The 24,881-nt window shown below is 50.1% G+C and overlaps 9 protein-coding genes and 1 non-coding gene across 10 annotated transcripts; 7 read left to right on the top strand and 3 right to left on the bottom strand.

Moving 5' to 3' along the window:
• Positions 1–377: 377 nt before the first annotated feature.
• On the top strand, positions 378–2,552 carry BDP55DRAFT_660836 (para-nitrobenzyl esterase). The gene has a single exon (XM_060574662.1). The coding sequence runs from the start codon at positions 654–656 to the stop codon at positions 2,454–2,456; it is 1,803 nt and encodes a 600-aa protein (XP_060430818.1). The 5' UTR covers positions 378–653; the 3' UTR covers positions 2,457–2,552.
• A 662-nt stretch (positions 2,553–3,214) lies between these two features.
• BDP55DRAFT_703431 (Haloacid dehalogenase-like hydrolase-domain-containing protein) lies at positions 3,215–5,300 on the top strand. The gene is made up of 4 exons (XM_060577960.1): positions 3,215–3,355; positions 3,423–4,153; positions 4,217–4,424; positions 4,488–5,300. Exons 1-4 carry the CDS (start codon positions 3,287–3,289, stop codon positions 4,983–4,985), a joined length of 1,506 nt encoding a protein of 501 aa, XP_060430817.1. The 5' UTR covers positions 3,215–3,286; the 3' UTR covers positions 4,986–5,300.
• Positions 5,301–5,476: 176 nt separating this feature from the next.
• BDP55DRAFT_101397 (uncharacterized protein) lies at positions 5,477–7,113 on the bottom strand. The gene is made up of 5 exons (XM_060565298.1): positions 6,654–7,113; positions 6,573–6,595; positions 6,496–6,515; positions 6,086–6,430; positions 5,477–6,027 (listed from the first exon to the last, which is right to left on the bottom strand). Exons 1-5 carry the CDS (start codon positions 6,911–6,913, stop codon positions 5,968–5,970), a joined length of 708 nt encoding a protein of 235 aa, XP_060430816.1. The 5' UTR covers positions 6,914–7,113; the 3' UTR covers positions 5,477–5,967.
• Positions 7,114–9,182: 2,069 nt separating this feature from the next.
• On the top strand, positions 9,183–10,654 carry BDP55DRAFT_727613 (S-adenosyl-L-methionine-dependent methyltransferase; the record flags this gene model as incomplete). The annotated part of the gene is made up of 7 exons (XM_060579327.1): positions 9,183–9,266; positions 9,342–9,388; positions 9,452–9,586; positions 9,651–9,717; positions 9,779–9,819; positions 9,874–10,512; positions 10,603–10,654. 7 exons carry the CDS (start codon positions 9,183–9,185, stop codon positions 10,652–10,654), a joined length of 1,065 nt encoding a protein of 354 aa, XP_060430815.1.
• Positions 10,655–10,989: 335 nt separating this feature from the next.
• BDP55DRAFT_660826 (S-adenosyl-L-methionine-dependent methyltransferase) lies at positions 10,990–12,716 on the top strand. The gene is made up of 6 exons (XM_060574661.1): positions 10,990–11,263; positions 11,348–11,394; positions 11,464–11,598; positions 11,698–11,764; positions 11,834–11,874; positions 11,968–12,716. The coding sequence occupies exons 1-6, from the start codon at positions 11,132–11,134 to the stop codon at positions 12,611–12,613; spliced, it is 1,068 nt and encodes a 355-aa protein (XP_060430814.1). The 5' UTR covers positions 10,990–11,131; the 3' UTR covers positions 12,614–12,716.
• A 1,009-nt stretch (positions 12,717–13,725) lies between these two features.
• On the top strand, positions 13,726–14,452 carry BDP55DRAFT_741286 (uncharacterized protein; the record flags this gene model as incomplete). The annotated part of the gene is made up of 3 exons (XM_060580435.1): positions 13,726–13,965; positions 14,048–14,117; positions 14,188–14,452. Exons 1-3 carry the CDS (start codon positions 13,821–13,823, stop codon positions 14,450–14,452), a joined length of 480 nt encoding a protein of 159 aa, XP_060430813.1. The 5' UTR covers positions 13,726–13,820.
• A 683-nt stretch (positions 14,453–15,135) lies between these two features.
• Positions 15,136–15,217, bottom strand: BDP55DRAFT_t138. Its single transcript has one exon. It is a non-coding gene; the product is annotated as a tRNA-Ser (tRNA).
• Positions 15,218–18,119: 2,902 nt separating this feature from the next.
• Positions 18,120–20,400, top strand: BDP55DRAFT_660817 (uncharacterized protein). Its single transcript, XM_060574660.1, has 7 exons — positions 18,120–18,710; positions 18,772–18,808; positions 18,863–18,954; positions 19,023–19,396; positions 19,450–19,532; positions 19,590–20,003; positions 20,082–20,400. Exons 1-6 carry the CDS (start codon positions 18,555–18,557, stop codon positions 19,946–19,948), a joined length of 1,101 nt encoding a protein of 366 aa, XP_060430812.1. The 5' UTR covers positions 18,120–18,554; the 3' UTR covers positions 19,949–20,003; positions 20,082–20,400.
• A 588-nt stretch (positions 20,401–20,988) lies between these two features.
• Positions 20,989–23,040, top strand: BDP55DRAFT_101284 (FAD binding domain-containing protein). The gene is made up of 3 exons (XM_060565297.1): positions 20,989–21,398; positions 21,476–22,560; positions 22,612–23,040. Exons 1-3 carry the CDS (start codon positions 21,189–21,191, stop codon positions 22,739–22,741), a joined length of 1,425 nt encoding a protein of 474 aa, XP_060430811.1. The 5' UTR covers positions 20,989–21,188; the 3' UTR covers positions 22,742–23,040.
• A 64-nt stretch (positions 23,041–23,104) lies between these two features.
• Positions 23,105–23,908, bottom strand: BDP55DRAFT_660812 (uncharacterized protein). Its single transcript, XM_060574659.1, has one exon. The coding sequence runs from the start codon at positions 23,799–23,801 to the stop codon at positions 23,322–23,324; it is 480 nt and encodes a 159-aa protein (XP_060430810.1). The 5' UTR covers positions 23,802–23,908; the 3' UTR covers positions 23,105–23,321.
• Between the last annotated feature and the right edge of the window lie 973 nt (positions 23,909–24,881).

Here is a 24,881-nt window from a genome sequence, read left to right as displayed (position 1 = left end):
CAACTGAGAAGAATAATGTTGAAAGATATCGGATCGCGGAAGAAGGATTCGGATGACGGAAGTCTGGCAAGATATCGTTATCATGTCCTAACTCCTATCCTCTCTCTCAACAGCACAGCCGGCTTCAACCCCACAAACACAAACCGGAGCTCCCCAACTGCTTCGTTGACTAGCATCTTGGACGGGGAGGTTGGGCCCATTGATCAAGGATAACGTTGCGGGGCCCCTCGGTGAATGTGTCGTTAGCTGATTTAGTCATTTACGATGCTTATCACATTAAATCACTTTCAACTGGCTGCTCACACTGAATTCACTGAGAAAACCCCAGGGTCCCCGGACCCCAGATGTGAAGGCCGACGATATCGGAGCGACCCCGACTTGTTTTTCCCCTCGCTGAATGACATCGATCTGCGCCATTCTAGCGTGCTCGTTGCCCCAGTCGCTCGGGACTTCTCCGCTGTGCGGGCTCTGTGAGTGCCTGAGTCAAGGAATCTACCTCTGTTAAACCTCTCATCTTGACCGATCAATGCTTCGAATGGGTTAATGCTGTCTCCGTCGAGCGGCGAGAGGTTGCTTTCTGAGCGGGTCGCCAGGAAATTGTCTCCTTGATAGCAAGAAGCGGAGGGGCAAAACGACAACGAGGGCATTCAAAAATGCGTTTAAAGCTCCGCGATGGCCGGCCCTGCCTCTCGGTGGTGGTGTGCACTCTTTTTGCCATCTTCTCTTGCGGTCAAGCAACAGCAGTATCCGGAGACGAAAGATCGAGCACGTCGCCAAACATGAAGTTCTCCACGTCCTTCAATACGCTCTTTGCGGCGTCGCAAGTCGCCATTGCGCCAGCTGCCGCCGCGTACAACCCCGTCGAACTCAAGGGCTACGGCAAGTTCACCGGCACCGTCGTCAACTCGACCTACAGCGGCCGCGCTCTCCCCGCCCCCGTCGACGCCTGGCTCGGCATCAACTACTCAACGCAGCCGGTTGGCGAGGGCCGCTTCAACCCCGTCACCTGGCCCGCATCCTTCAACGGTACCAAAGCGGCGACAAAGTACGGCAAGACCTGCGTCCAGGACCCGACTTCGACCGATGTCAGCACCCAAGATGAGGCCTGCCTCAACTTCAACGTCTACCGTACGCGTGGTATCCCGCTCGACCAGAAGACACCTGTGTTGGTCTGGATTCACGGCGGCGCGTTCTATGCGGGCAGCTACAAGAGCTTCGACGGCGCTGCGTTCGCCGCCTCATCAAAGCAGCCCATCACCGTTGTCAACTTCCATTACCGCATCAACTCGCTGGGTTTCCTGCCTTCGGCTCTCTTCGACGAGGAAGGACTGCTGAACCTCGGTATGCGCGATCAGCACTTCTTCCTCCAGTTCGTGCAGAAACACATTGCCGCATTCGGCGGCGACCCGGACTCCGTAACCATCGGCGGTCGCTCTGCTGGTGGCCACTCCGTCGGCATCCTCTACTTTCACAACTACAATGAGGATGAGAACAAGCCTCTCTTTGCAAGAGCCATTCACCAGTCTGGTGCCGTAACCGCTCGTGCGTTTCCCAATGCCACATACCCGCTCTACATCAAGCAGTACGAGGAGTACATGAACTACCTCTCCTGCCCACTCGACGCCGACAACGCCGCGACCCTGGCCTGCCTCCGTGCCGCGGATGTTGATGCGATCCGCAACATCAGCACCAAGCTGTACAACGACTACGATCCGGCTCTGACTTGGCCATTCCAGCCCACGCAAGGCGGCCCTCTGCTGGAGAAGTTTGGCTCGCAGTCAGGCTACGATGGCACATTCTTCAAGGTCCCCGTCATCACGTCTAACGTCAACGACGAGGCCAAGTACTACATGGCCGGCGACAAGGAGACGAACCAGGAGTTCCTCGACTACCTTCACAACATCTCCCCTGCCCTCAACAGCACCGACCTGCAGCTCCTTGAGGACCTCTACCCGGACCCCGCCACGCACCCTGACTCTCCTTTTGCCAACTCTCCCAACAGCACGCAGTACAACCGCCTCTCGGCCGCATGGAGCGACTATGCGTATATCTGCGCTGGACAGGAGACGGCGTACCGCGCCTCGATTGCTGGCGTGCCGACGTGGAAGCTTCATTTCAACACGAACAACTCGTGGCCGGCGTGGAGGGGTATTCCGCATACCGCCGACACGAAGTACACCTGGGACGAGCCGGTTGTGCAGTACCCCGAGGTCAGCCACATTTACCACGGTTACCTTTCCAGCTTCGTTCTGTCTGGTGACCCGAATACCTTCAGATATCCTGGTAGCCCCGAGTGGCCTCAGTACAAGCCCACAGGCTACGGGCTTGAGTCGGAGCCTGCGCTGCAGCTTATCGTTCAGCCTAATAATGGAACCAAGGTTGAGAAGGATGATATTCGGAGGGAGGCATGCCTTTACTGGAGAGATCCGGAGAGAGCTCCCCGCCTCAACAAGTAAAGATAGAAAATATTGACAATGTAAATCAACATACGCGTCGCGATTGACGCATGTACATTTCAAAGTGACGACTAATAGTTGAAGGGTCATGTTTCCTTACCGACTATGTGTCTTCCCGAGACGTTCCGACTGCAAGCGGGCGCTTTACACATGATAATCCGTAACCGAGAAAGCAGTATGATGATCTGCGGACACAATCTGACAAACTGCTAGTCTCTCCGGTGTATTCTGAAAGTTCATTCCGTTTGTGAATAGGTAGGCGGTGTGCTGAAATCTGTATCTCAGATTCTTGATTGCCCAGAATGGCATCATGATACCATCCACTCATCAGCCATTAGTACTGGCATGGTTATCTGAGATATGTTCCTTTCTCTCGCACTTTAAGCCAATAACATGATAGAGGTAAGACCATTGTACTTTCAGCCCACAATGTGTCAGAGTTCGCGTAGGATCCAGCCTGCGCTTACGTTAGATCCTCCACTTGGCGTGCAGTGGGTGAGCGAGGGTCGCTTGCCATAGCTCATTAGCTCAGTGACGAGCTTTTGGCAAGGTTGCATTGAAAAAAGCTATGCAGGAACTTTTGAAAAGCTCGTACGGATGTCAGAAGTGGCAAGGGACGATCTCTGTCAATAGTCTGATGCAGGTCAACAACGTCGAAGCTCTAGGCCTGCCCCATCGCGACGTCTATCTGGTCCTAAAAGGGGTTGTCTACTATTCCCCCGTTGAAGAATATATGAATCGCATGATACCGCCATCCACGTCTTCCTTCATTAATAAAGTCAGTCTCTCAATAGTTCCTCAATTTCTCTAGACGCTTCTACTCTCTGCATATGAGTTTTGATACTATGACCAAATTACAGCACTCATCGCCCAGCGAAGTTCCAAAAAGCAGACCCAAGGTATTGCTCGAGAAATGAAAAACGCCAAAGATCCTGCGAGTAGCTTGCTGATTTACCATTGTACCAGAAGGGTGGCGTGGATGGAAGGCCCAGTGCCTTGATGCTAGACATCGGCGGTGTTTTCTGCAACTTCTCTGCTGTCCCAGACGCTCCGATTCCACCAAAGATATTCAAACGCATTCTTGAATCATCCGAATGGCATAGCTTGGAGTCAGGTAAGGCGAAAGTATCAGATGTATATCATGCCTTAACGAAGAGGTTCACACTTGAGGAGGGTGCCCTACATGAAACCATCCAGCTGGCATCGTCGACCTTGACCCTCAACGAAGGCCTCGTTGTAGCTGTCAGAAATCTCAAAAAGAAGTCGGGCAGCCAACTACGCGTGATTGCTGCAACCAACATGTCTAGCGAAAGCTATGACATGGTTCGCTCCAAGATTGGAGGCTGGGACATCTTCGATAATGTTTACACGTCAGCTAGCCTGGGTGTACGAAAGCCGGAGCAAGCATTCTTCGATCGAGTTCTCAAAGCTGCGGGGCTAGATGCACACTCGACTGTGTTTGTTGACGATCGCCCGGAGAACGTCATCTGTGCCCAGTGTCGCGGGATGCGAGGAGTACTGTTTGACAACGCGGATGTGGTGATCCAACAGCTGAACAATCTCTTTGGTGACCCCGTCGAGCGTGGAATTTCATGGCTCCGAGCTCACGCAAAGAACATGTGGTGTATGTCCAACACTGGCATCGAGATTAGGGAGCAATTCCAACAGCTTCTTCTGCTGCATTGGACGAACGACTGGTCCGGAGCCCCCCCCAGCCAGATGATTCGTTCGACTAAGATGCTGACAAGTACTTTTCTTAGGGGACTTGTCGATATCGCCCAGCTGAACCCCCCTTCCGGTCACTGGAATGTCTTTTCTTACGGGCCTCCAGTGCTGACAACGGAAGTCTACCCCGAGGACCTCGATACTACCTCTATGGCCCTTCTCACCCTTGATATTGATTTCGATGTCAAACAGAAAACTATGGATGATATCCTCAAGTATCTGAGTCCAGATGGATTAGCATATGTAGGTCCCCCTTCTTATATGTACTCATTGAACCTACATGTACTAACGACTGCTGCCCTTTAGTGTTACTTCGACCCAGGTAGACCGCGGCTCGACCCTTTCATCTCAGCCAATGTGCTCCGGGTTTTCTACGCCAGCGGAAGAGGTCATCAACTCCAGCCCGCTCTCAACTTCATGGAAGATATGCTGCGCACAAGCGCATTTGAGCATGGAACTCGCTACTACCACTTGCCGGACTTCCTACTGTACTACCTCAGTGAACTGTGCTCCAGAAACATTGATGCCAAAGAACTTGACAGCTTGCGCGGTCTACTCTGTCGGCGTCTGAACGAGCGCATGGGCTCTACAAACGATGCATCAAGTGTTGGCCTCCGTCTGCTAGCTTCAAACAACATGCGCCTGGCCAACGGTTCGGATAGAAGGCTCTTACTGGATTTACAGCGGAGTGATGGCAGCTGGATGGGATACTTGTACCGCTATGGGTCCTCTGGGATCCTCATTGGAAGCGAAGGGGCTATTACTGCTTTGGCAGTGAAAGCCTTGCAGGGCGCCTATCATTGAAGCTATGCTGTGATGAAAGAGGGCATAAATCAGGGCGAAAACATCCTGGCAGCATACACCTACTTTACAACTCAAAATGAGATGTGACTTTCCACATTTCCATTGAATAAATGCTAGCGTGCCTATCTACGCCTAACCACGGGCGACTTCGGTACTGGAAAGGGCGGTATACGGTACGACTAATCTGTGTCTTCTCTGAGTCTCAGGACCAGAGATAGAAAAGCTCTGAGTACTTCAGTGGTCTCAAACGAAAGATCAACGCATAAATATGTTACAATCGTCGTGTAATGGGAAAAATACGCTTGCTAACAAGCTACGAGTTGTGTAATTATTATAGTCCTGTTGTTTGACAATGAACTAATGTCATAGTCCTATGATGACGCTCCTATTCTGCTGGATATTTTTATCCGCGTGACCACCGTTTTTTCCAATTCCTTTAACTCCTTGGGTATCATGATAATCCGGTCGCTCCCATTAAACATACCATGCAACATCCTCATCCTGATCCTTTACGGTGCTACTAGAATCCTGACGGCTGGTCCTCGACTGCGGCGTCATATTCAGCCCAGTTATACCATTCGGTTCGGTGATGTGACGAGAGAGTGAACGAGGGCGCGGCACAGGTGCTGCGTTTGGTTCTGTTGCCCTTCCCGAGAAAGTGTTGGCCTGTACACCAAGCTCGAGTTCTGGCCCTGTGGTGTTTCTTTTAGGTTGGACATTCTCTGAGCTCAACATCCATCTCCCAGCTACGTAGGGCATAGAAAATCTCCGCGACCTCGACTTCGATAATGAGTTTTTGTTCGCGTCTAGGGCTCCGTCGTTGCTGTCTCTCCTTGATTCGGCATGAGGTCGCATGGGGTTGGAGGCCTTGACAACCTTTGCAATCAGATCTGCCATGCCCATTTCGATGTGTAGTTTCAGTAGGTAGGCCAGCGGATGGAATTGAGCATAGCTGTGATGGTCAGCAATGGCATAAACCCGTTCAAATCGGGATCACATACATCAGGGTATTCGGGAGGGACATGAGTCCGATGAGGATGACCTGGAGTGTTGGTGATCAGCTGCGGGGTCATCTCTGGTTGAAAAGTAATCGAACCTACATCAAGTGACATCGAGACTGCAATCATGGCAAGATTGAATCTGAATAATGCCGTGTACTTGGTCAAGCCGCTAGCAATCAAACGCGACTTGACGAGATAGATGAACGTAAGATTGAGTCCAGCATCCACAAGAAGAAAGATGCCCTTTTCTATCCTGTCCCAGATCTCGTTGATGTGGATATAGGTATCGTTTATCTGGAGGCGAGCTGGGATCCAGATGCAGAAGACGCTGATGTTGACTGCCAAGAGGATGCCAAAAACTCCCCATTTCAGTCGTGTAGCCTGTGCAGGTATCGGCATCAAGATTGCGATTCGGTTTACGATGATTTGCATGAGACATTGGACCTGATGGTGAATTGATCAGTTGATGTTCCAAATCAAGGATGCTCGAGAACATATTGGAGATTTACCTGAATAGTCCATAACACAACTTCAATTGAATGTCGTCAGCAAAGAAAACGGCATGTAAGTTGTACGCAGTACTCACGTAGGAAAAAGAAGTATTCAAAGCTAAAGAATTCCGAGTCAGACACTGGAATTTCTTACATGAACAAGGAGAGGGGCTTACCTTGGATCAATGATGGATGTCAAATAGCACCAAGATATGATGCCGATGACTATACTGGCGATCCATTCCGCCCAGATCAGCCATATGTAGACGTTGACTCGGTGTGTCCTGTTCCAACTGGCTCTACTTTGTCGATAACCTTTGACTCCGCTCCAAAGGCCAACCCCAAGTGTGAACCCCCAAAACATGCTCGCTATATTCGGCTCATCGTTGGTAGGTGTCGAGCCGACATACCACGGGGGTATAAGTGTTCCCGCCATCGTAGAGCTAGGTCTCGTTTTTCATCGGACGGCGGCGGTCTCGGTGGATTCTCTGGTGTTGCTGTTCCACCTTATCCCCGGCGGTAGGGGTAAGATCGAGAGGTGGAGGGAAGAATGACAAGCTTTTCGCTGAAATGTTGGGGCAGGGCAACCAATATGAGGAACGTCACCCATTGACCGCTGCTCTCGTCGGAACTTCAGCAACCGCACTAGTCGCGATGGCGGGCAAGTAGCAAGCTAAGGCATGCAACGGTGAGTGGCAGCACGGGGGGAGGTTTATTTTGAAGGTTGAGTGGAGGGCGGCGCAACACAAGCGCTTGGAATAGCCAACATGTCCTAACCCCGACTCGGGAACGTCAGACGCTGGGGCCCAAATTCTTGACCTTTGGACCCTGCAGGCGTCAACTTGTCCGGTTCTTCACTTCTCCATCTGTTGGACCCGGTTTCCCAGACCAGCGTTCGTCGTAGAGTTGCCTGTCTGCATCGGGGGTCGGCATTTGAGAGCTCGTTGCAGCAGAGGTGCTCTCAACTCTCTGGCCGGGCAGCGGATTGCCGGCTCCCACTCTGGGGGTTTGCCACGCCGTCGCAAGTTTGAGGGTGGTAGCGATGATCTCCGGATAGTTACTCCAGGGCACCCTGAACCGCATATGGAGACTGCCGTAGAGAACATGGCACGGGCTGGATATTGGTAATGGCGCGGAGGCAAAGACCGTGGACTGACTGACGGTGCGATGATCGGACTAGAAGCCGGGGCAACCGGTCTCCAGCTAGTCCTCGATTCCTACGCAGCCGCAGCTCCTAGTTTACAACTAGCAACGGTATATGCCATAGCCGCGAATGATTCCAATCATAGCTTTGCCTAAGCCTTGGGAGCGGTGTGCTACCCGTTCTGTGCTTTTCCTTCTAACATGGCCGGCCCGAAAACACAGACATCTGGATTCAATCTTTTCAGGCTATGGGACCCCTCACTCACCCACACAAAATAGACTTTTAGTCCGCAGGAACGTGCGTCACTTCAATCGAGATCAGCACGAGGGTGCAGAAGTTTCGGTGCTAAATGCGAGTCAGGGTTTTGCATTGTCGTCATTGGTGGCAGGCCACTGAAAAAGAGTTCGTTGCAAAGCGTCCGTCCGGCACCACTGCGTTTCTCAGCGGGAGAGAGACCGAGACCGCGCTTCAACGGCTGGTTGGGGATCATCCGGCCAAGCTTCATTGTTTGTCTCGCGTTGTCTTATTTGTTTGATGGTCTGGTCTTCACAAATAAACACCAGAACATTACTCCTGGCAGAATCAGATCTCCGTAGGAATGAAGATTTCCATGACTCAATTTGATCAGCTGTGATGACTACAGAGCGTCTTACCTACTCTGCGGAGAGTTGGAGATAACTCCACGTGCAGATCTAGAGCAGATACCTAGACGATTGTCCTTGGCTTTTGAAGAAAGATAGGCGTTTGGATGGAGCGCCTAATTGCATTTCAAGGATCGCACTTGGTGGATTCATCCCTCCTCCCTAAGCGAGCCCGGGAGCTTTACAAGATGACAGACGTTGTTGGGCGAGACGGTTCGGTCCTGCTAGAAAACGTGGGTTCCAATGGTGCCAGCAGGTTTGTGCGTTTTTGCGTCTGTCATCAACCTTCCATTGCCAAGATCGAAGCCCACAATCTGACATACCTTACAAGTATACGAGTAACGTGTACGGGGTAGTCAACGTGGTTTAAAAAAAGTCGCTCTGCCTGGACCCCCTACCCCAGCACTCTTCAAATGGCAACCTAAGGAGCTAGATCAAAGACTCCTAATTGGCCAGCATCTCACACAATCTGTCCGTAGATTCGGTTCGAACCGCACTTGGGACAACTTTATCGTCGACTCTTTGTCTGTGGCTTCCTTTTAGCACGCAGTGTCTCGCATTCCCTTTGGCGACGTGCAGAGAATACAACCGCGTCCTTCCCCCAGAGTGCTCAATGCCGTTTCCAGGCGGATTTAGCACCTCGATCTTCCGGAATGGGCATAGAATCCACAACCAACATGAATAAATCTGGCTGCTTTCTTTCGCCCGGGGACGTGGACTTTCGCTCCGATCCTTGGCAGTTCGCAAGACGTTGGACCAACGAGAAAAGCAAATCCAAATGAGGGGTCGTTGTTACCTTGTCTTTCCGACATCAAGGCTTTGTGCGGTCAACTTTTCGTCAACACGAGACATTGCAGCCGTTTCTCAGACCTGTTTTCTGCAGCATCCGATCGATCTGAGCCATCGAGGAAACCAAAACCATGGTTGCATCTCCAGAGGGTGCGACGGCCTCTAATCCGCCCGCTACTGGTAGCTCCGAGCCCACCGCAAACGCGATTCCTGTTGTAGGTTTTGATTTGTTGTCCTCATGAGTTGCCACTTCGCGCAGTTGTGAGCTGATAGTCACTTCTCCACTGAAGGATCCAGTTGTTGAAGATGAAGAAACGACGGATGCTGAGATCGAGAGGTGAGCCCGAAATACGAAGGAAAATAGCAGGAGCCATTTTGCTAAATGACTCGGCACGTTCAGTATTTACACGTCTTCCACTGCCTCTTTGAGTGAAAGCATCACCGAGTATCGCCGGATCCACGGACGCACTTACACCCAGAAGACCGATTATTGGGGCCCGAATGACGAAAGGCAGAATGAAGGACTCGACATTGCGTACACAATTGATTCCCAAGTATCACCTTTCCATATCCAGCACTGACCTGATGTGATCTTGCAGCCATTACTGGGAGACTCTTCTTCTAGGTGACAAGTTATTCCTTGCGCCTCTTGGTGATGGCCCATCGGTAAGCAGTAGTCTTGCCAATGAAATTGGACTGGAGAGTAGCTCTTCTGATATTGTTCCAGAATGTTCTTGATGTCGGCACAGGAACCGGCATTTGGGCGATGTATGTGCTAGGCACTTCTACTACGGGTAAAAGAGTACTAACGCAGATACGCAGAGACTTTGCGGACAAATACCCATCTGCTGAAGTTATCGGCGTTGACATTTCACCTATTCAGCCAGGATGGGTCCCGCCCAATTGCAAGTTTCAAATCGATGATATTGAGGAGTTGTGGACATGGCCTATTGATCATTTCGACTTTATTCACATCAAACACCTTGAGGGTAGCGTGGCAGATTGGCCTAAGCTATATGGCCAGTCGTGTGCTCATATGAAGGGAGGGGGATACATTGAAGTCAAAGAGATAGACGTTGAGCTGTGCTCTCAGCTGTTTGTTGACTTGGACGATGGCCACGTCTACAAAAGGTGGGGCAAGGTCATGCTAGAGGCCATGGACCGGCTTGGAAAGACAGGAACCCAGAGCCGCAACCATGGTATCGCCAGAGGTCTTGAAGCGGCCGGATTCGTCGACATCGTTGAACAGCAATGGGCAGCACCTGTGGGAGCCTGGCCGAGGGATCTTACTCTCAAAGAAGTGGGCGCGTGTCACCTCCAATATCTCGATCAGTCGCTTGAGGGCTTCGGTACCTTCCTACTCAAAGAGGTGATGGGTTGGGAATACGCCGAGATCCTGGTGTTCATGAGCGAGATGCGGAAGGCGATCAGAGACCTGAAGATCCAAACCTACATCAAGCTGTACGTCGTGCCACCATTTCTTTTTATTCCTCTACTACCAATTTTGCGTTTGCTTTGGAACTTGAGCTGGCCTCAACTGATAACCATCAGCCATGTTTTTTATGCAAAGAAGCCTGAGACGGCTGCGGAAGGCGAAGAGTGATCGCTTTCAGATGCTGCTGTGTCGGGAGGCAATTGTTGAAGTCAAGTAGCTATACGTATACCATACAGATTTATTGAGTGGAACGGAAGACACTTCAAACTCCATTGACTTAGCACTCTGAAAAGGTACATTCGGCCAAGTCCGCTGGATCCTCATCGTTGAACCACCGCGCCGTGACAGACCTTCCGCAAGGGGCCTAGAATATGCATTAAAATTTGACAACGTAACAATTTAATTCGCCCGGGGAAGCGGGCTCTTGTTTCGACCCTTGGCAGCTCGAGCCCTGGTCTGCAGGAGCGTACGCGCGTTGTAGTCTGTAGAACCAACAGAGAACACAATGCATCGCAAAAGAGGGGTCAGTCGGCCCATACAAATAACGTCAATACAAGCCATGATAGAACGTTTCTCTGATTTCCATGACGCGCCTGCCTGCTCGTTCAATCGCTTTCAAGTCCAAGTGCCTTGAGATTACTCGACATGGTCTCGAGCCCGGACGCAACCGCCGGAGCAGCGGCTCCGTCATCGAAAAGCCCGTCCCCGAGGGCTGCTGGTTCGACGAGGTCATCCCCAAGGAGCACCAACGAGCCTAATACAGGTGCCATCGCCGTTGTGAGTGTTTTGATATTCAAATGTAGAATTGGATATAAGCAAGAGGGTAGAAAATAGGACTGTGCTGACCTAATCTTGTCGAAGGACCCTGTTCTCGAAATCGAGGGATTGACTGAAGCCGAGACCGAGAGGTGATTCCCACATATCTTTGGTGAAGTCATCCATCCAGCGACCAGCGACTGATTGTTACATGAGTGTAGTATCCGTACTGCCTCAACTGCTTCAATTAGCGAAAGCATCACGGAATATCGTCGCATTTTAGGGCGTACATACACCCAGAAAACTGACTATTGGGGGCCAAACGATGAGAAGCAGAACGAAGGGCTCGACCTTGCGTAAGTGCTACAAACAGCAAGCTGCGTGCTAATACCATCCTTTCGAGGCGTTGATGGCTCGAACTCTGCACACATGCATATCTAACATCGATGCGAAAGGCACTATTTGGAGCTATTGTTTTTCGACGACAGGCTCTTCTTAGCACCTATCGGCAAAACTCCTCATGTAAGCTTTTGCTCTAATGTCACAGATGCCTACTCTACACCACTAATTTCTGACAAAATGGTCGAATAGAAAGTCCTTGATGTTGGCACTGGTACAGGAATCTGGGCAATGTAAGTCCCACGATGCATACGCGTCTCACCTCTTGTGATCTGAGTTGGGCAAGGTGCAGTGATCAAATAGTACAACTGACCGGTCGACTACAGCGATTTTGCCGATGAGTTTCCTTCAGCTGATGTCATTGGAGTTGACATATCACCCATCCAACCAGGCTGGGTTCCGCCAAACTGCAAGTTCCAGATCGACGATATTGAGGAGCCTTGGACCTGGCCTCGCGAACACTTCAATTACGTCCATATCCGCCATATGGAGGCGGCTGTTTCTGACTGGCCAAGGTTGTATAAGCAATCATTTGACCATCTCGTACCTGGTGGATACATCGAATTGAATGAATGGGATATTGAAGATCACTCCCAAGCCCTGGGAGATGATCTGCCTCATGACCACATTTACAGGAGATGGGCAAAGACCATCTTCGAGGCCACTGATCGACTAGGCAAGACCGCAAAGCAGACCAGAAACCATGGCGTCGCAAACGCCCTGCGAGATGCTGGCTTTGTTGATATCGTGGAAAAGAGCTGGCCCTTCCCCATCGGCGGCTGGGCATCAGACCCTAAGCTGAAGGAATGTGGCGCCGTCAATCTGGAATATCTCGACCAATCTCTCGAGGGATTTGGGTTTTTCTTGCTCCGACAGATCATGGGATGGGAAGATGCAGAAATTCTAGTCTTCGTCAGTGAAATGCGCAAGGCTTTGAGGGACCTTAAGCTTCAGACGTACTTGAGACTGTAAGTTGGATCTTTGTATCGCAACCAGAATGTTTTCCCAAGCGTTATCCTTCTAGCTAGTTCTGACTAACACATCTTCACTAGACATGTGGTCTATGGACGGAAGCCTGAAGAGGCGGAAGTCGCTGAGTAGCAAGCTGCGGCCGTACCTCTAGCTTAAGCCGGAGGAAAGGTGGCTTGTCTTGGAGTGATACAGTGGTGCTGGCATGAAGCTTTAGTTTAGGAGATAGAGAATATTGTCTGCCATCGGCGAAGCTATAGAATAGGAAGACCTATCTGAAGAATCGAATATGGGCAGGTCTATGACGATTTTCAAATGTGTTATGAAATGATGCAAAATTCTGTCGTTGTGACCTCTAGAAATTAGATACAGTGTTCCTCATAACAAGTATAAGTCTCAAGACACAATGCAGTAGTTGGTTTGACTAATTTCGCGGCCCAATTGAGGTGACGAGCTCTGATGTCTCATGTCTGTTGTCCGTTATCTGGGATGGCCATCTGTGTATAGTCGAGGCAAACGGCGGAGGGGAGATAAGCGCCCCTGATGGCGGTTCAAATGCTTTTAAGAACAAGACTGCAAATTGGCGCGCCGACGCTGACGCATTCAGAGGGGCCTGAACCAACAAAGACGACAGACAGTTTGCGTTGGTTTCAACCGACCGAGCCCACCACCAACAAGGAAGGCAGGCTGGAAAGTAGAGAAATTCTACAAAATCATGGCACAATTTCTCTGCAACGCACGAGGATTTCTGTGGCCAACATGCACTTTCAACTTTCCATCATTTTCTGATGCTGTCGCCATCGTCGGTCTTTCTCGAGATGGATTAAACAGGATACCGGCATACGGACCACGGCATACCTGCACTTCCATCAGCAGCTGGGAGCGATGTGCCGCTCGAAAGCGAATCTTTGAGCTCATGCAACTGTTCAGCCCCAACTCCACAGCCTGTTGCTAACAGAAAGTCAGTACAAAAATGAGTTGAGCATTGATGAGCAAATGTCCGTATGCTTCTGTGCTAGGTCTATCAAGTCAAGCCTAATAACTTTGCGTCATATAGCCTGAAATACTCTGTTTCTCTGTCCTTCAGCGTTCTGGACTAATACCCCATTGAGTATGGCCGACGCTATCATGCTTTTCGATCTGGAAGTGAGTTTTGGTCTGGGTCTCAGCCCCCATCTATGTTGGTCTCATCTGTAAAATAGCATATATAATGCCGAATGACGAGCCAGAGATGGATAGGATGGACATGTGCCATGCAATGATGACAAGGGTTATTGGGAATCGAATTTTCTTGGCGCCCCTTGAGAGAAGTAAGACCCATCGCATTCTCGACGTTGGGACTGGCACAGGTATATGTGAGTGAAATATCCAGTCTCCTTATTTCTGGCTACCTGATGTCTACTTAGTTAGAGATGAAGAACTGAAAAGTTTGGATAGGGGCCATTGAGATGGGCGATCTCTTCGCGGAGGTCATTGGAATTGACCTGAGCGCCATCCAGCCGACATGGTAAGTATACAAGAAATTTCCGCGCGAGATTGACTAACAGCACTGATCATTCCCTTTGTGGTTACTCTAGGGTTCCCGAAAATGTCAAGTTCCAAGTTGATGATGTCGAAAGTCCCTGGATCGAAGTAAGGAAGTACGACTTCATATCCACAGGGTTTTTAGCAGCATCCATTCGTGACTGGAATCAGACCTTTGTGGAAACCATGGAGAATCTCGGCATTCCTTTGCCCAGGTCCAAAACTCGAAGGCTGGGTTCGAGAACAAAAATTCGAAAACATGTTCCATCAAAAAATCAAAAATCCACTTGGCCCGTGGCCCAAAGATCCACGGTATGAAGACCTTGGTCTCATTAATCTAGCACAAATGCTCGATGGCCTGGAAGGCTTTACCTTGCCGGTTTTCTGTGGTGCTCTCAAGCGGACTAAAAAACAAGTTCTGGTAGAGGTCGCCAACGTGCGAAATGAGATGAAGACTGGCGCTTAACATGGACTGTATGACATGTGAGTCTTGCTGGGCTCTTGCAGGCTTGCACAAGCACTCATATCTCGTCACCAAGCCATGTGGTGTATGGACAAAAGCCATATTTTTCCTAAGTCCTTTCGGTCACTGTACGAGATGCGTCAAATTTTGAGACACGTTTAACAATCGCGTGGGTGGATAGTTTCAAAGTATCGGAGTCAAGGGAGTAAGCGTCAACTTGCCGTGTGCCAACCCTAGTGTCGTCAACTTGCAATTATCAAACAGCCTGGCTGCGAAACTTTCATCTCAGTCAGATCCACAGACCTCTGGTTGTCGTGACACAACTTGCCGTAATGCGAGAACTCATCAGAGGCCTAAAAGGTAACAAGAATCCCTAGCTGATCAAGTTGAAGCGTCTCTGTGAACGGGGGATTTGAAAAGAGAGCAAGGAAATGATAGAAAGTAAAAAGAATGCAGGGGCGTGACGCGTTGTAGCCTAAGGTAGGTAGGGCTAGTCTCTCGATATTGACCACCTCAGTTGCAAAAACACACAGATGGTCGACGTTGGCCTGATTCGAACAGACGCTCCCGAAGGAACAAGATTTCTAGTCTTGCGCATTAGACCACTCTGCCACAACGCCGTGATCCACTGAGGTGGAGTCGAACTCAAGGGTTCAGGTGCGCGTGATGATCGGTTCGCGACAAGCAAGAGGAGTGTGATTGCCGTTCTGCATCGTACGCGGGCTAAATAACGCCGTTAGTATAATAGGCAAATCACTCGTCCGTAAATGTAATCACAACTACCTATCATGTTGTCCTAAGGCAAGTAATTAAGTAGTTGGGTGAATGGCCAAAGACAAGATGTTATCGCCTTAGGTCAGGTAAGGAGTTGTGCCACTACCACCCAGGCAATTAACTGGGTCCATTCCGCCGAGTCGATCGAATCATTCCTAATCCACTTTCAAACTCCCCGGAAAATCCACAAAGAAACTACACGATTCCTTTGGTATCCACACGTATTGGCTGGTACATTGGCATCCATAATGAGCCCCCAAGAGTCCAAGTCTGAGCTCTTGACTACAATCCTATTTGATACCGAGGTACCGTTACGAATAGTGTCTTGGAAATTGCGAATACCGAGCATCGTTTTCGTCACTGAAGCACCAGTAAGAGCAAGAAAGCTCATTTCTCAATGGCCAACAGCCTGCACATGGCAACCGAAATGGACATGTAGTCAGTATCCGTAGATCCAACAGGTTTCTTATCACATATTGACAACAACTTCATGGGCGTTGGAAGCAAAACTGAGGACCGCCCGCATGCCCAGTTCGAGCCCCGCATTACTGAATTGAGATTCACGTTCTGCCTCACTGCCTGCGACATTGTAACCTGATTTCGCCCCCCTCGTATGATCCTGGTAGTATCCACTTGCGAGGTTATCTTGAATGTTGATTGATAATGGCAAGTCGGCCCTCTTACGGTTTGCGATGCACCAAATCCTCCAAGCCAGGATCACATGAAATTGAGGACTTACGCTGGCTGTTCATTTTCTCTCGAGCTCACTTCAACATATGCGTCCTAAACTAGTTGTGCTCTAGAAGATCACCTTGACAACAGATGAGAAGTATGCCCCATAGATACGATAGCCATGTCATCGGCTATAGTTGTTTTCGAACTCATTGCGGGGCTGCGTTGGCGCATGTGGTGACTGGCTTTCCACAGATTTCCAAGAAACGTTGTGATGCAAAGAGGTTGGTTCTCAGAGGCACTGGGGTCGCAGTGAGTATTTGAGATCGTGTCCGGATCAACTAGCCCCCGATCGGATGAGTTTTACTCACCGATGCTGATGCAAGATCCAAGCCAGCATGTCGAACACCCATGCCCTAATCTCCGAGGTGACGACTTGTACTCCCTACGGATACGGATACTAGCCAAGTAAAAAGGGGGCGACTACAGGACAGCTGAGACCACATCGAGGAGATAAAGAAGATCGCCACGAGGAAGGGCTTCATTCTCCACACCATGGCCAGACGGTGTCAATCCGGTGACCAGTCAATGGCTGCGACAGGCCAAGCTCTGAGCTTCTGAGAACTTCATGCTTTACGGAGTACCAATCGTCAATCAATACCAAAGTTTTTAACCAAGAAGAGACTTGGCCTGGGGACACTAAACGGCAACGCATACATGTCCGTCTGGTTCTCAGGCTCTGACTTCATACAGCTTAGCTTCTTTTACCCTCGCATCAGGCTTACCATAAATGAATAAGCTTTCTTCAAAAGTAAGACGACCGCGGGCGACACCATCTGCTGGGATCGCGCTTATCGGCATCATATCAGCGCGGTAACCGTTGAGAGAGTGACGCCGGACGGTGCTTTAGTGACCAACTGAACTTTCTTGCGGCCCAAGCAAGGAGTCTGGTACTTGCGCACGCGGGTGACGAAAAAAGGACACACCTTAGGGACCTTACTATCAGCTCCAAAACTATCAGCATACTCTATGCCTCTTTTGCATTTTGAATTAGAATATATAGAATATAGTGATACATTCTCGGGATAAAGAAGAATGATAAAGTATTTTCATTATGTTTTTTAAAATAAATAGTACCGCAAAAGAGTAGTCTATATGAGAGAAATATGTTAAGTGTGTCCTTTTTTTTTCTTGTCACCCACGTGCTGCGGTATTAGTTCGCCTGGCCTTCATCCCATTCGTGCAACAAGAGCGCAAATCAGGCCAACCCCCATTTGACTGCTACTGGTCCAAGACTCGGCCGACAAAGTTTCATAAGTCTTTCCCTTACGACGCACCAATGCATGGTTCCCCCCAAAGCCTCTTGAATTATTCCGTGGGGGTATGCAGGTTGCAGCTGTGCAGGTAGGTATCAAGGTGCGTGCGCCATGTCAGGGGTAGAAAGGGGGATCATTACGAGATATAATATAATTATCCGTACTCCGTACCCCGTACCTCTGCACACATAACATATTTGCGCTATTACTAGAGATCTTTTGACAAATGCTGTAAACTGCAACAACCCGCGGATCGCGGGAAGAGTTTTCGTTGGTACGGGCGCCCTGATCGTTCTAGGTCGAAAGGCTCGCCTGTTTCTGTGACCAAACCATTACGAACGTCCAACCCGATAACCATGGCTCCGGAACCAGTGTCATTTTGACTATCGATCATCTCAAGTCGCAGAAGTCTAAATCACCGAGACTCATCTCGTCCGGCGGCAAACGGAAAACCATAAGCAAATGTTCTGCTTGTACTCCGTAGCTGTGACCAGTTCAGGAACCGTAGCCCGAAAGGAGGGTTATTAGAGTTCACGGTATTTCAACCCCCGGTACCGCGGCGGGGGATCACGGTTTTCTGTCACCCGTCGTGCCTCTGGACAAGGGAACGAGTGGGGCTTAATCAGTCCGCATTGCAACGTCACGGCCTCTAGCCACGCTCATCGAGGCAACGGGGGACAAGGTACCTGACTCGGGGCGTCCGAAACACAGGGCATGATAACCAGTTCTTGCTGTGATCAAGGACGCGCTCCCGCCTGGGAGAACCTTGAGTTTTATCAGTGGCAGATAACTTCTTACCCCCTGCGGCCTTACCCTGAGCGCTTTGAATGCTGTTATCCTGTTTTATCATGGTAGTGCTACTGCCACTGCGACGCGGTAAATGCCACATGCTACGCCAGCACTCGATGGAAGGGAAAGTATCTCTCGCGGGAAGACGACTGTGACAATCTGCACTTGTCACACTACTCCGTACATCTTCTTGTTATCATCATGGACAGGATGCCTCCTCAGATCTTTATGATACATATCTCACGACATCTCCAGTGACATTTCCGCATGTAGATTGTCTGCTGTTCATGTCAAACACGCTCCTTGCTTGCAGCCTTTACTCTTCCAGATCATCTTACGGCGGCGAACAAGATTCGGTGGAAGTTTGTGATTTCATCACTTGGCACACAGCTTCAAGCTGCCCAACATGGTGACGATGAACCATGACTACACCAAGGGCCAGATGATCGGTCTGGCCATCGGATTCATGATCATTCCCACAGTGTTCTATGGGCTTCGCGTCTGGGCGAAGCTACTCGTCAAACGATTCGCATGGGACGATTACCTGACCGGAGCAGCGCTCGTAAGTCTCAAGATGAGACTTGAAGCCAAAGGATATGCTGATCGGTGCTTACTTTTGATAGCTGGTATCTATCACTTGCTGTACTCTCCAACTGGCTAGTAAGTCTTAACTTCTGATGATCACTCATTAGGTGGCTCTGACATGGAGAACAGCTGCAATTCACGGTCACTTGGGACAGCATCAGCCCACATTCCCCGACGGCTCCCCCATCATGGACGATCCAGGGTTGATCTTCTTCGAAGAGGTGAGCTTGATCTTCCAACGCAGCCGCGTCACATTTTGCGCCCAGCTGATAAGCTTTTCACATATCAGACAAAGTTTGCGCTCAACATGATTTCTATTCTCGGCTTGGGACTGGTCAAATCATCCATCCTCTTGTTGTATTACACCCTCTTTCCAAGCCAGAGATTCCGCTACGTCGTCTTTGGTGTCCTTGCCTTTGTGATTGGATGGACTGTTAGCTTCTTCTTTTCCCATCTCTTTACTTGTTTCCCAATCACGGTGTTCATCGAACCCTACTATGGCAACTCGTGCGTTCAGACGGTACCAATGTTTCTCGCGCTTCTCTTTACCGACGTCGTCGCCGACTTTGTAATCCTTGTGCTACCAGTCGCGATGGTTCTCAAAGTACAGATGCCCCTCAGGAAGAAGCTTGCAGTGATCGCGATGTTGGGACTTGGCGCTGCGTAAGAATTTCAATGTCATTTGAAGAAGGAAGAAGCTGCTAACAAGACTGCAGTGTGTGTGCTGTGAGTGTCACAAGAGTGGTAGCTACATTCGCTATCGCGGAAGAATATGTCAAGCACCCTAACGACGTGATATGTAAGTCAAATCAGAATTGCTCACAACTGCGATTTCTTTCCTAACTCTTGCATGAAGACTACACCGCCCCTGTCTTCTTCTGGACCAACATTGAACTATCGCTGGCTATTGTTTGCGCCTGTCTCCCAACACTGCGGCCAATTTGGGTGCATTTCTTCCCTAAGCCCATTACGACAGGAAACGATTCCTACGAGTACGGATCATCACGACGTATTGGAGGAAAAAACAGTATGAGAACGCCGAGAACACCATACGAAGAGCTGGATGAATTAGAAATGATTCGAAACGATGACAAGACACGCTCAGGGTCCCCCGAAGGACGGGATATTCTCAGAGAGACAACTATCCACCAGACGATTGAGCCTTCGGACAGTTCAAGTACCGCTAACTTAACAACTAATGGTGTCGGACTATGAGGAGGAGTCCGATTAGCTTGAGAGAGATTCCTATGAGCGTTGACTTTGGACATTTGTTAGTGGTTCTAATGAGGCCGATTCTTGGCCTTTCTTTGATGATACCTCACCTGCGATGTTGCTGACTGCGATCGAGACACCGAAACTGATTCAGACTTTGTTACCTAGCCATTTGATTAGATTCGACTTACTCCATATGAAGGTATCCATTTCAACTTGCGTGCGGTATTAATGCCTCACTGTTTTTCTTCAACCTACCCAACGTCACGCAATCACAGTACATGTAGTCAATTCTGAACGTCGGTCGCATAACTTCGTTATTCACGTTATTCAACAAGCCGCGTGGCTTCGAGAAATCCACGTAGGCCCTGGGACATTGCTAAGATTACTCTTCGGAGAGCAGCGGTGCCGCCCTGCTGAGGATTGACGGGTCTAACAAATGCATAGTTCTTGGTGTGCTTCAGATGTTCAAATAACCTCTTCATTCACAACCTCCGCAGTACGGGTCGGCGGGGACAGAGAGGGGATGATTTTCTTGCCAACGGGGGTTTTCTCTTTCGACAATCGTTGCAGCGGGCCCGTTGGATATCGTATGTCCTGCAAGACAAGGTCAAACCCAGCAATTAGCTCCACCTGCAATGCCAGGGTGACCGGACACCACCATGTCATGGTCGGGATTCCGTAATCTCTTGCCAAGGATGGGATCGCTTGCGTCGTTTTTCTGCAATGGATTTCCATCGCCCTTGTCGTACGATGGCTGGATGGTAATATTCGCCCAGAAGTCCGCCCGTTAGTGGCCGCAAGCTCCGAGATGCGACGGTCACATTGGACATGGACTCGCATTGGACATGTACTGAAGAAGAGAGGGCTTTCCCCTCTCCCCTCCCCCCCTTTGATGGATCATGGTGCAAACCAATATGGAGAACCTCATATCCGTTTGATCCCTACCAAGACTACGCGATCAACACCAACGCAGCTGCATACCATGGTAGCCGGGAGAATTAGTCGGCATATATCCGTACCTATCTCGCAATGGTCTAGGATTCAACGCGTGGATCCAAGGGGGTCATGTGGCTGGGAGTCGCATCGCATCCTACATCATGTAGACAGAGAGGTGAACTCACGCACATTTGCAGACCCTTAAAGAAACATATCCTGCTCTACGGTCTCCCATGCACGAGTTTCTTGGCTATTACAGCTTCTCGCCGACGATCACCTGCCACTGCTACCCCCGGACGACACCATGCGGTCCCTATTCATCGGTCTGCAGCTCATTTCAATGGTAGCATCTGCTGCCATTAGCATCAACGCCCGTTCAGTAGCCGAGGACTTGCAAAACCTTGTCTCGACTTCCTCAGTCGCTGTCGAAGTTCGAGAACGTTGGAGTGACTTCGATGTACCTCTACCATCCGTCATCGTCAATGCGACATCAGAGAAAGATCTGAGCGCCGTGGTAGGCTAATACCCATACTCTTTGCCAAAGTCAATCGCCAACTGCTGTGCACATGTTGACATCGATCCATCACACAGGTCAAGTACTGTTCAACGAACAGCATCCCTTTTCTTCCCCAGAATGGCGGTAATGGTTGGGCGACCAAACAATTCGACTTGGGCAGCAACGGCGTCCTCATCAACCTCGCCGGTCTAAACCAGGTCAATATCAGTACCGACAAGAAGACAGCAACGATTGGTGGAGGGGCTCTCATTGGCGATGTTGTTGCTGCTGCCGACGCCGCAGGCGTTTTAGTCCAAACTGGCAACTGCAACTGCGTCGGCGCTCTTGGAGCAGCTCTCGGCGGTGGATACGGCAATATCATGGGGGAACACGGCTTTGCGGTCGATAACATCTTGTCGATGCGCGTTATTACTGCCACCGGAGAGGCCCTGACGGTCTCAAGCGCATCTAACTCCGATCTCTTCTGGGCTCTAAGGGGTGCAGCGCCCAACTTTGGCATCGTCACATCTGCAACCGTAAACGCATGGGCAACGGCAACTCGTACATCTTGGATCATGTCCCTGACTTTTGACTCTTCCAAGATCGCAGATGTGGCTCAGACCATCCAGGATCTCCCATTGCTACCAGAACAAGTCGTCTACCTGGTTCTGACAAACTCCGGCGACTCTTCAAACTCGCCAATTGTTCTTGTCACTGGCTTCCTCCGCGAGGGAACCGAAGAAGCTGGCCGCACCGCATTTGCGCCACTATACAACCTCGGACCCCTGACCAACTCCAGTGTTGTCACTCCCTACCAGCAGTGGAACGCCGCCAATGACAACTTCTGCGCCCGCGGGGGACGCAAACCTGCATACAGCACGACCATCAACAACATGAAGTCGGAAACTTGGCCCGAGATCTGGTCTCTATACACCGGTTTCCAAAAACAAACAGGCGCGCAGAATTCGGCTGTGTTGATTGAGAGGTACAACCTCACCACGGCAAAGTCAGTCCCTTCTGGGTCGGCAGCTATGCAAGACGAGCTCCGCCAAGAGGCGTTCGCGCAGGCAATTGTTATCCCGTGGTATGAGGATGCTACCCTTGACACTCAAGCCCTGGAATTTGGCGCAAAAGTCCGAGACATCTGGAGCTTCTCTTCAAGTGCCACCGTGAATCCAACGTGAGTTGAACAATGGTCTGATATAGCTATCGGAAACTAATGATGACTCAGGTATATTAACTTCGCTCACGGGGATGAGCAGCTGCAAGCCATCTATGGTTCAAGCTTGGATAGACTCAAGACTTTGAAGAAGAAGTTCGATCCTTCAGGGGCGTTTGGTCAGTGGTTCAAGATTGCGTGAGTATACTACCATGATTTCATCTCGAAGGACTGGTGGATGTGAGCAAGTGTCGGTTTCCGTGCACCCTTAAGTCGAAGCGTACTTAGGTCCTACCTAATTTGCAAGACTTTCGAGAAGGTACGACATGTATCTTGTTCTCAAATCTGCACTTATATTAGAGTCTGTCCAGTACTGGACGACATGGAAATAATCAAATGTTCATCAAATATGACAGATAGAAGGCACTCCGCACCGTTTGGTACTCCACGTCGTGACTTGTCTCGGCCTACTTTTTGCCGCTCAGTCTCTTTGAATGATATATGGTATAAGTGTCTGGCACGACTAATTGTCGATTCGCCAATGAAAAAAACACAGCTTCAAATACCTTTGAAAAAGTAGTATTATAACGATAAAATAAGTATGTGTCTGAATTCTATTGGTATGCGCGCTCTCGTGCCTTCATTAATAAGTTGCAGCAACCTCATCGACGTCAGCCGAAGCCCCGAGCTATGTGAAGTCCGTGCACGCCCATGCAGTAATGCTCATCCATCGTACCAGAGTCTGTTCTAAGAGGTCACTGTCTCCCAACGGTAGTTCCATATCAAGCCGAGCAAGCGAAACTGTACGAGACTCCACTGAAGTGATCGCTGCAAGCTCCGTATGTTGACTGGCCGTTCAGCGAAACAGGGACGCATGTCTCCACCGTCTTGTTCGTCTTCGTATCAACGACCGCGGTAACCTCCGGGTTGGCGTAAAGGGGAATGTTATCGTCCACGCATGCCAGCTCCAAGTTGTAGTATGTGGTATTTGTCACAGCGTCGGTGACGTTGAAGGGATTACGGCATATGGGCTTGAAGACGTAGGTGTTGTACGCGCGGATGGTTGTCCACGTCGCGGTGCCCTTGACGGCGCCGCGGGTGTCGCAGACGTCGGTGATCTCTTGTGTCGTTGTGGGAGTGAAAGGGGACCACGCGACAAAGAGATTACCGTGGGGGTAGCTGAGGTAGCCCAAGTTGATGGGGGGGAGGGCAGCTGATGCCGCGGCGACGAAAGAGGCGCCAAGAAGGGTGGAGAGCTGCATTCTGGTAAATTTTGTTGGAGCGAATAGTAGTTGTCACTAGTCGGATTGACAGCGTGCTAGAACAAACGATTGCGAGAGGAACGAGGGTGGTCTGGCTCATCGAATTCCGTTACGATCGGTCATTCGTATTGCTCTTAAATACCTACCCAGAACAAGAGCCATGGCAACCCCTAGTAGCTGCAGGTCTAGAATCTCGGTCCTTGCAGTTTAGTGGTTCGTTTGCTTCGGTCCTCACTTCCCGACACCATCCGTGCTGCCATAGTTTCCGTGGACCTTTGGTCGGCCTAGACAAGGGCGCTGCAGGAACATTTCAGCCGTCGAGCGATCATACCTTGTCTTGGGCCCGATGAATGACCCGCGCTAGAACCAAAGTCCCAACCCATCAGGTTTCTCAGGCAGTCGACCAGGTAGAAAATCTCCTTCGCTAAACTTCTGCCTAGTAAAACGAAGGGGGTTTTTCTGTGCGTCTGAGTCGACGGTGAGTTATTGGCATTGAGAGGAATCAGAATGCAAAAGCCGTATCCGAAAGCCACGAGGAACAGGTCAATAGCTAATGGCGGATACTACGTGACATCATGGCTATACATCTAAACCCTTAGATCGCACTAGAGCGCGGCACAGAGGCGGCAATTGTCAGGCGGAACAGGGCTGCAGATTCAGCGGTGAAATACGAGCCGTTTTGTTGCCTAGACACGGAAGCTAACGGCACTTAGTGGGGATGTCATGCAATCCTTCTCGTGTTGTCGCCCCGATGGTTCCACAGGACAGATCAGAGGCGATCATTTTCTCTAAGCGGTAAATGGGATTCTTTATTTCAAGAACGAACTGTTCTGCGAAGGCATTTATCATCTTTCTTGAGACTCTAACCCGAGAAAATCCTTTTACGGGTGCCTTCTTCGCTTGAGCACCTAGGGATACACAGAATTTCCTAAAATAGGCAGCCAGTTACTTGGCCATAGAGGCTGAAGCTGAAGAAGTCCAGTCCAATCACACAATAATTAAGATGCAGAGAAAAAGAAACAACCGAAAGTAGTCGACCTGACGACTGGCGAAATCTTTCGTTGTCATGGCGGGTAGAAA

Source organism: Colletotrichum godetiae, assembly GCF_030913485.1.
Source record: "Colletotrichum godetiae strain CBS 193.32 chromosome Unknown BDP55scaffold_16, whole genome shotgun sequence".
Taxonomy (NCBI): Eukaryota; Fungi; Ascomycota; class Sordariomycetes; order Glomerellales; family Glomerellaceae; genus Colletotrichum; species Colletotrichum godetiae.
Note: the sequence above shows the minus strand (reverse complement) of the source record. Positions and strands in the feature narration are given on the sequence as shown.

Coding starts and splice junctions, on each gene's coding strand:
- BDP55DRAFT_660836 (XM_060574662.1), top strand. CDS start 654: ATGCGTTTAAAGCTCCGCGATGGCCGGCCCTGCCTCTCGGTGGTGGTG.
- BDP55DRAFT_703431 (XM_060577960.1), top strand. CDS start 3,287: ATGAGTTTTGATACTATGACCAAATTACAGCACTCATCGCCCAGCGAA. Junction 3,356..3,422: donor TTCCAAAAAGCAGACCCAAG/GTATTGCTCGAG, acceptor CCATTGTACCAG/AAGGGTGGCGTGGATGGAAG. Junction 4,425..4,487: donor GTCCAGATGGATTAGCATAT/GTAGGTCCCCCT, acceptor GCTGCCCTTTAG/TGTTACTTCGACCCAGGTAG.
- BDP55DRAFT_101397 (XM_060565298.1), bottom strand. CDS start 6,913: ATGGCGGGAACACTTATACCCCCGTGGTATGTCGGCTCGACACCTACC. Junction 6,516..6,572: donor TGAATACTTCTTTTTCCTAC/GTGAGTACTGCG, acceptor ATTCAATTGAAG/TTGTGTTATGGACTATTCAG. Junction 6,431..6,495: donor TTGTGTTATGGACTATTCAG/GTAAATCTCCAA, acceptor ATTCACCATCAG/GTCCAATGTCTCATGCAAAT.
- BDP55DRAFT_660826 (XM_060574661.1), top strand. CDS start 11,132: ATGGTCTCGAGCCCGGACGCAACCGCCGGAGCAGCGGCTCCGTCATCG. Junction 11,264..11,347: donor ATACAGGTGCCATCGCCGTT/GTGAGTGTTTTG, acceptor ATCTTGTCGAAG/GACCCTGTTCTCGAAATCGA. Junction 11,875..11,967: donor GGTACAGGAATCTGGGCAAT/GTAAGTCCCACG, acceptor GGTCGACTACAG/CGATTTTGCCGATGAGTTTC.
- BDP55DRAFT_660817 (XM_060574660.1), top strand. CDS start 18,555: ATGGTGACGATGAACCATGACTACACCAAGGGCCAGATGATCGGTCTG. Junction 18,809..18,862: donor CTGTACTCTCCAACTGGCTA/GTAAGTCTTAAC, acceptor CATGGAGAACAG/CTGCAATTCACGGTCACTTG. Junction 19,397..19,449: donor ATGTTGGGACTTGGCGCTGC/GTAAGAATTTCA, acceptor ACAAGACTGCAG/TGTGTGTGCTGTGAGTGTCA.
- BDP55DRAFT_101284 (XM_060565297.1), top strand. CDS start 21,189: ATGCGGTCCCTATTCATCGGTCTGCAGCTCATTTCAATGGTAGCATCT. Junction 21,399..21,475: donor AGAAAGATCTGAGCGCCGTG/GTAGGCTAATAC, acceptor TCCATCACACAG/GTCAAGTACTGTTCAACGAA. Junction 22,561..22,611: donor AGTGCCACCGTGAATCCAAC/GTGAGTTGAACA, acceptor ATGATGACTCAG/GTATATTAACTTCGCTCACG.
- BDP55DRAFT_660812 (XM_060574659.1), bottom strand. CDS start 23,801: ATGCAGCTCTCCACCCTTCTTGGCGCCTCTTTCGTCGCCGCGGCATCA.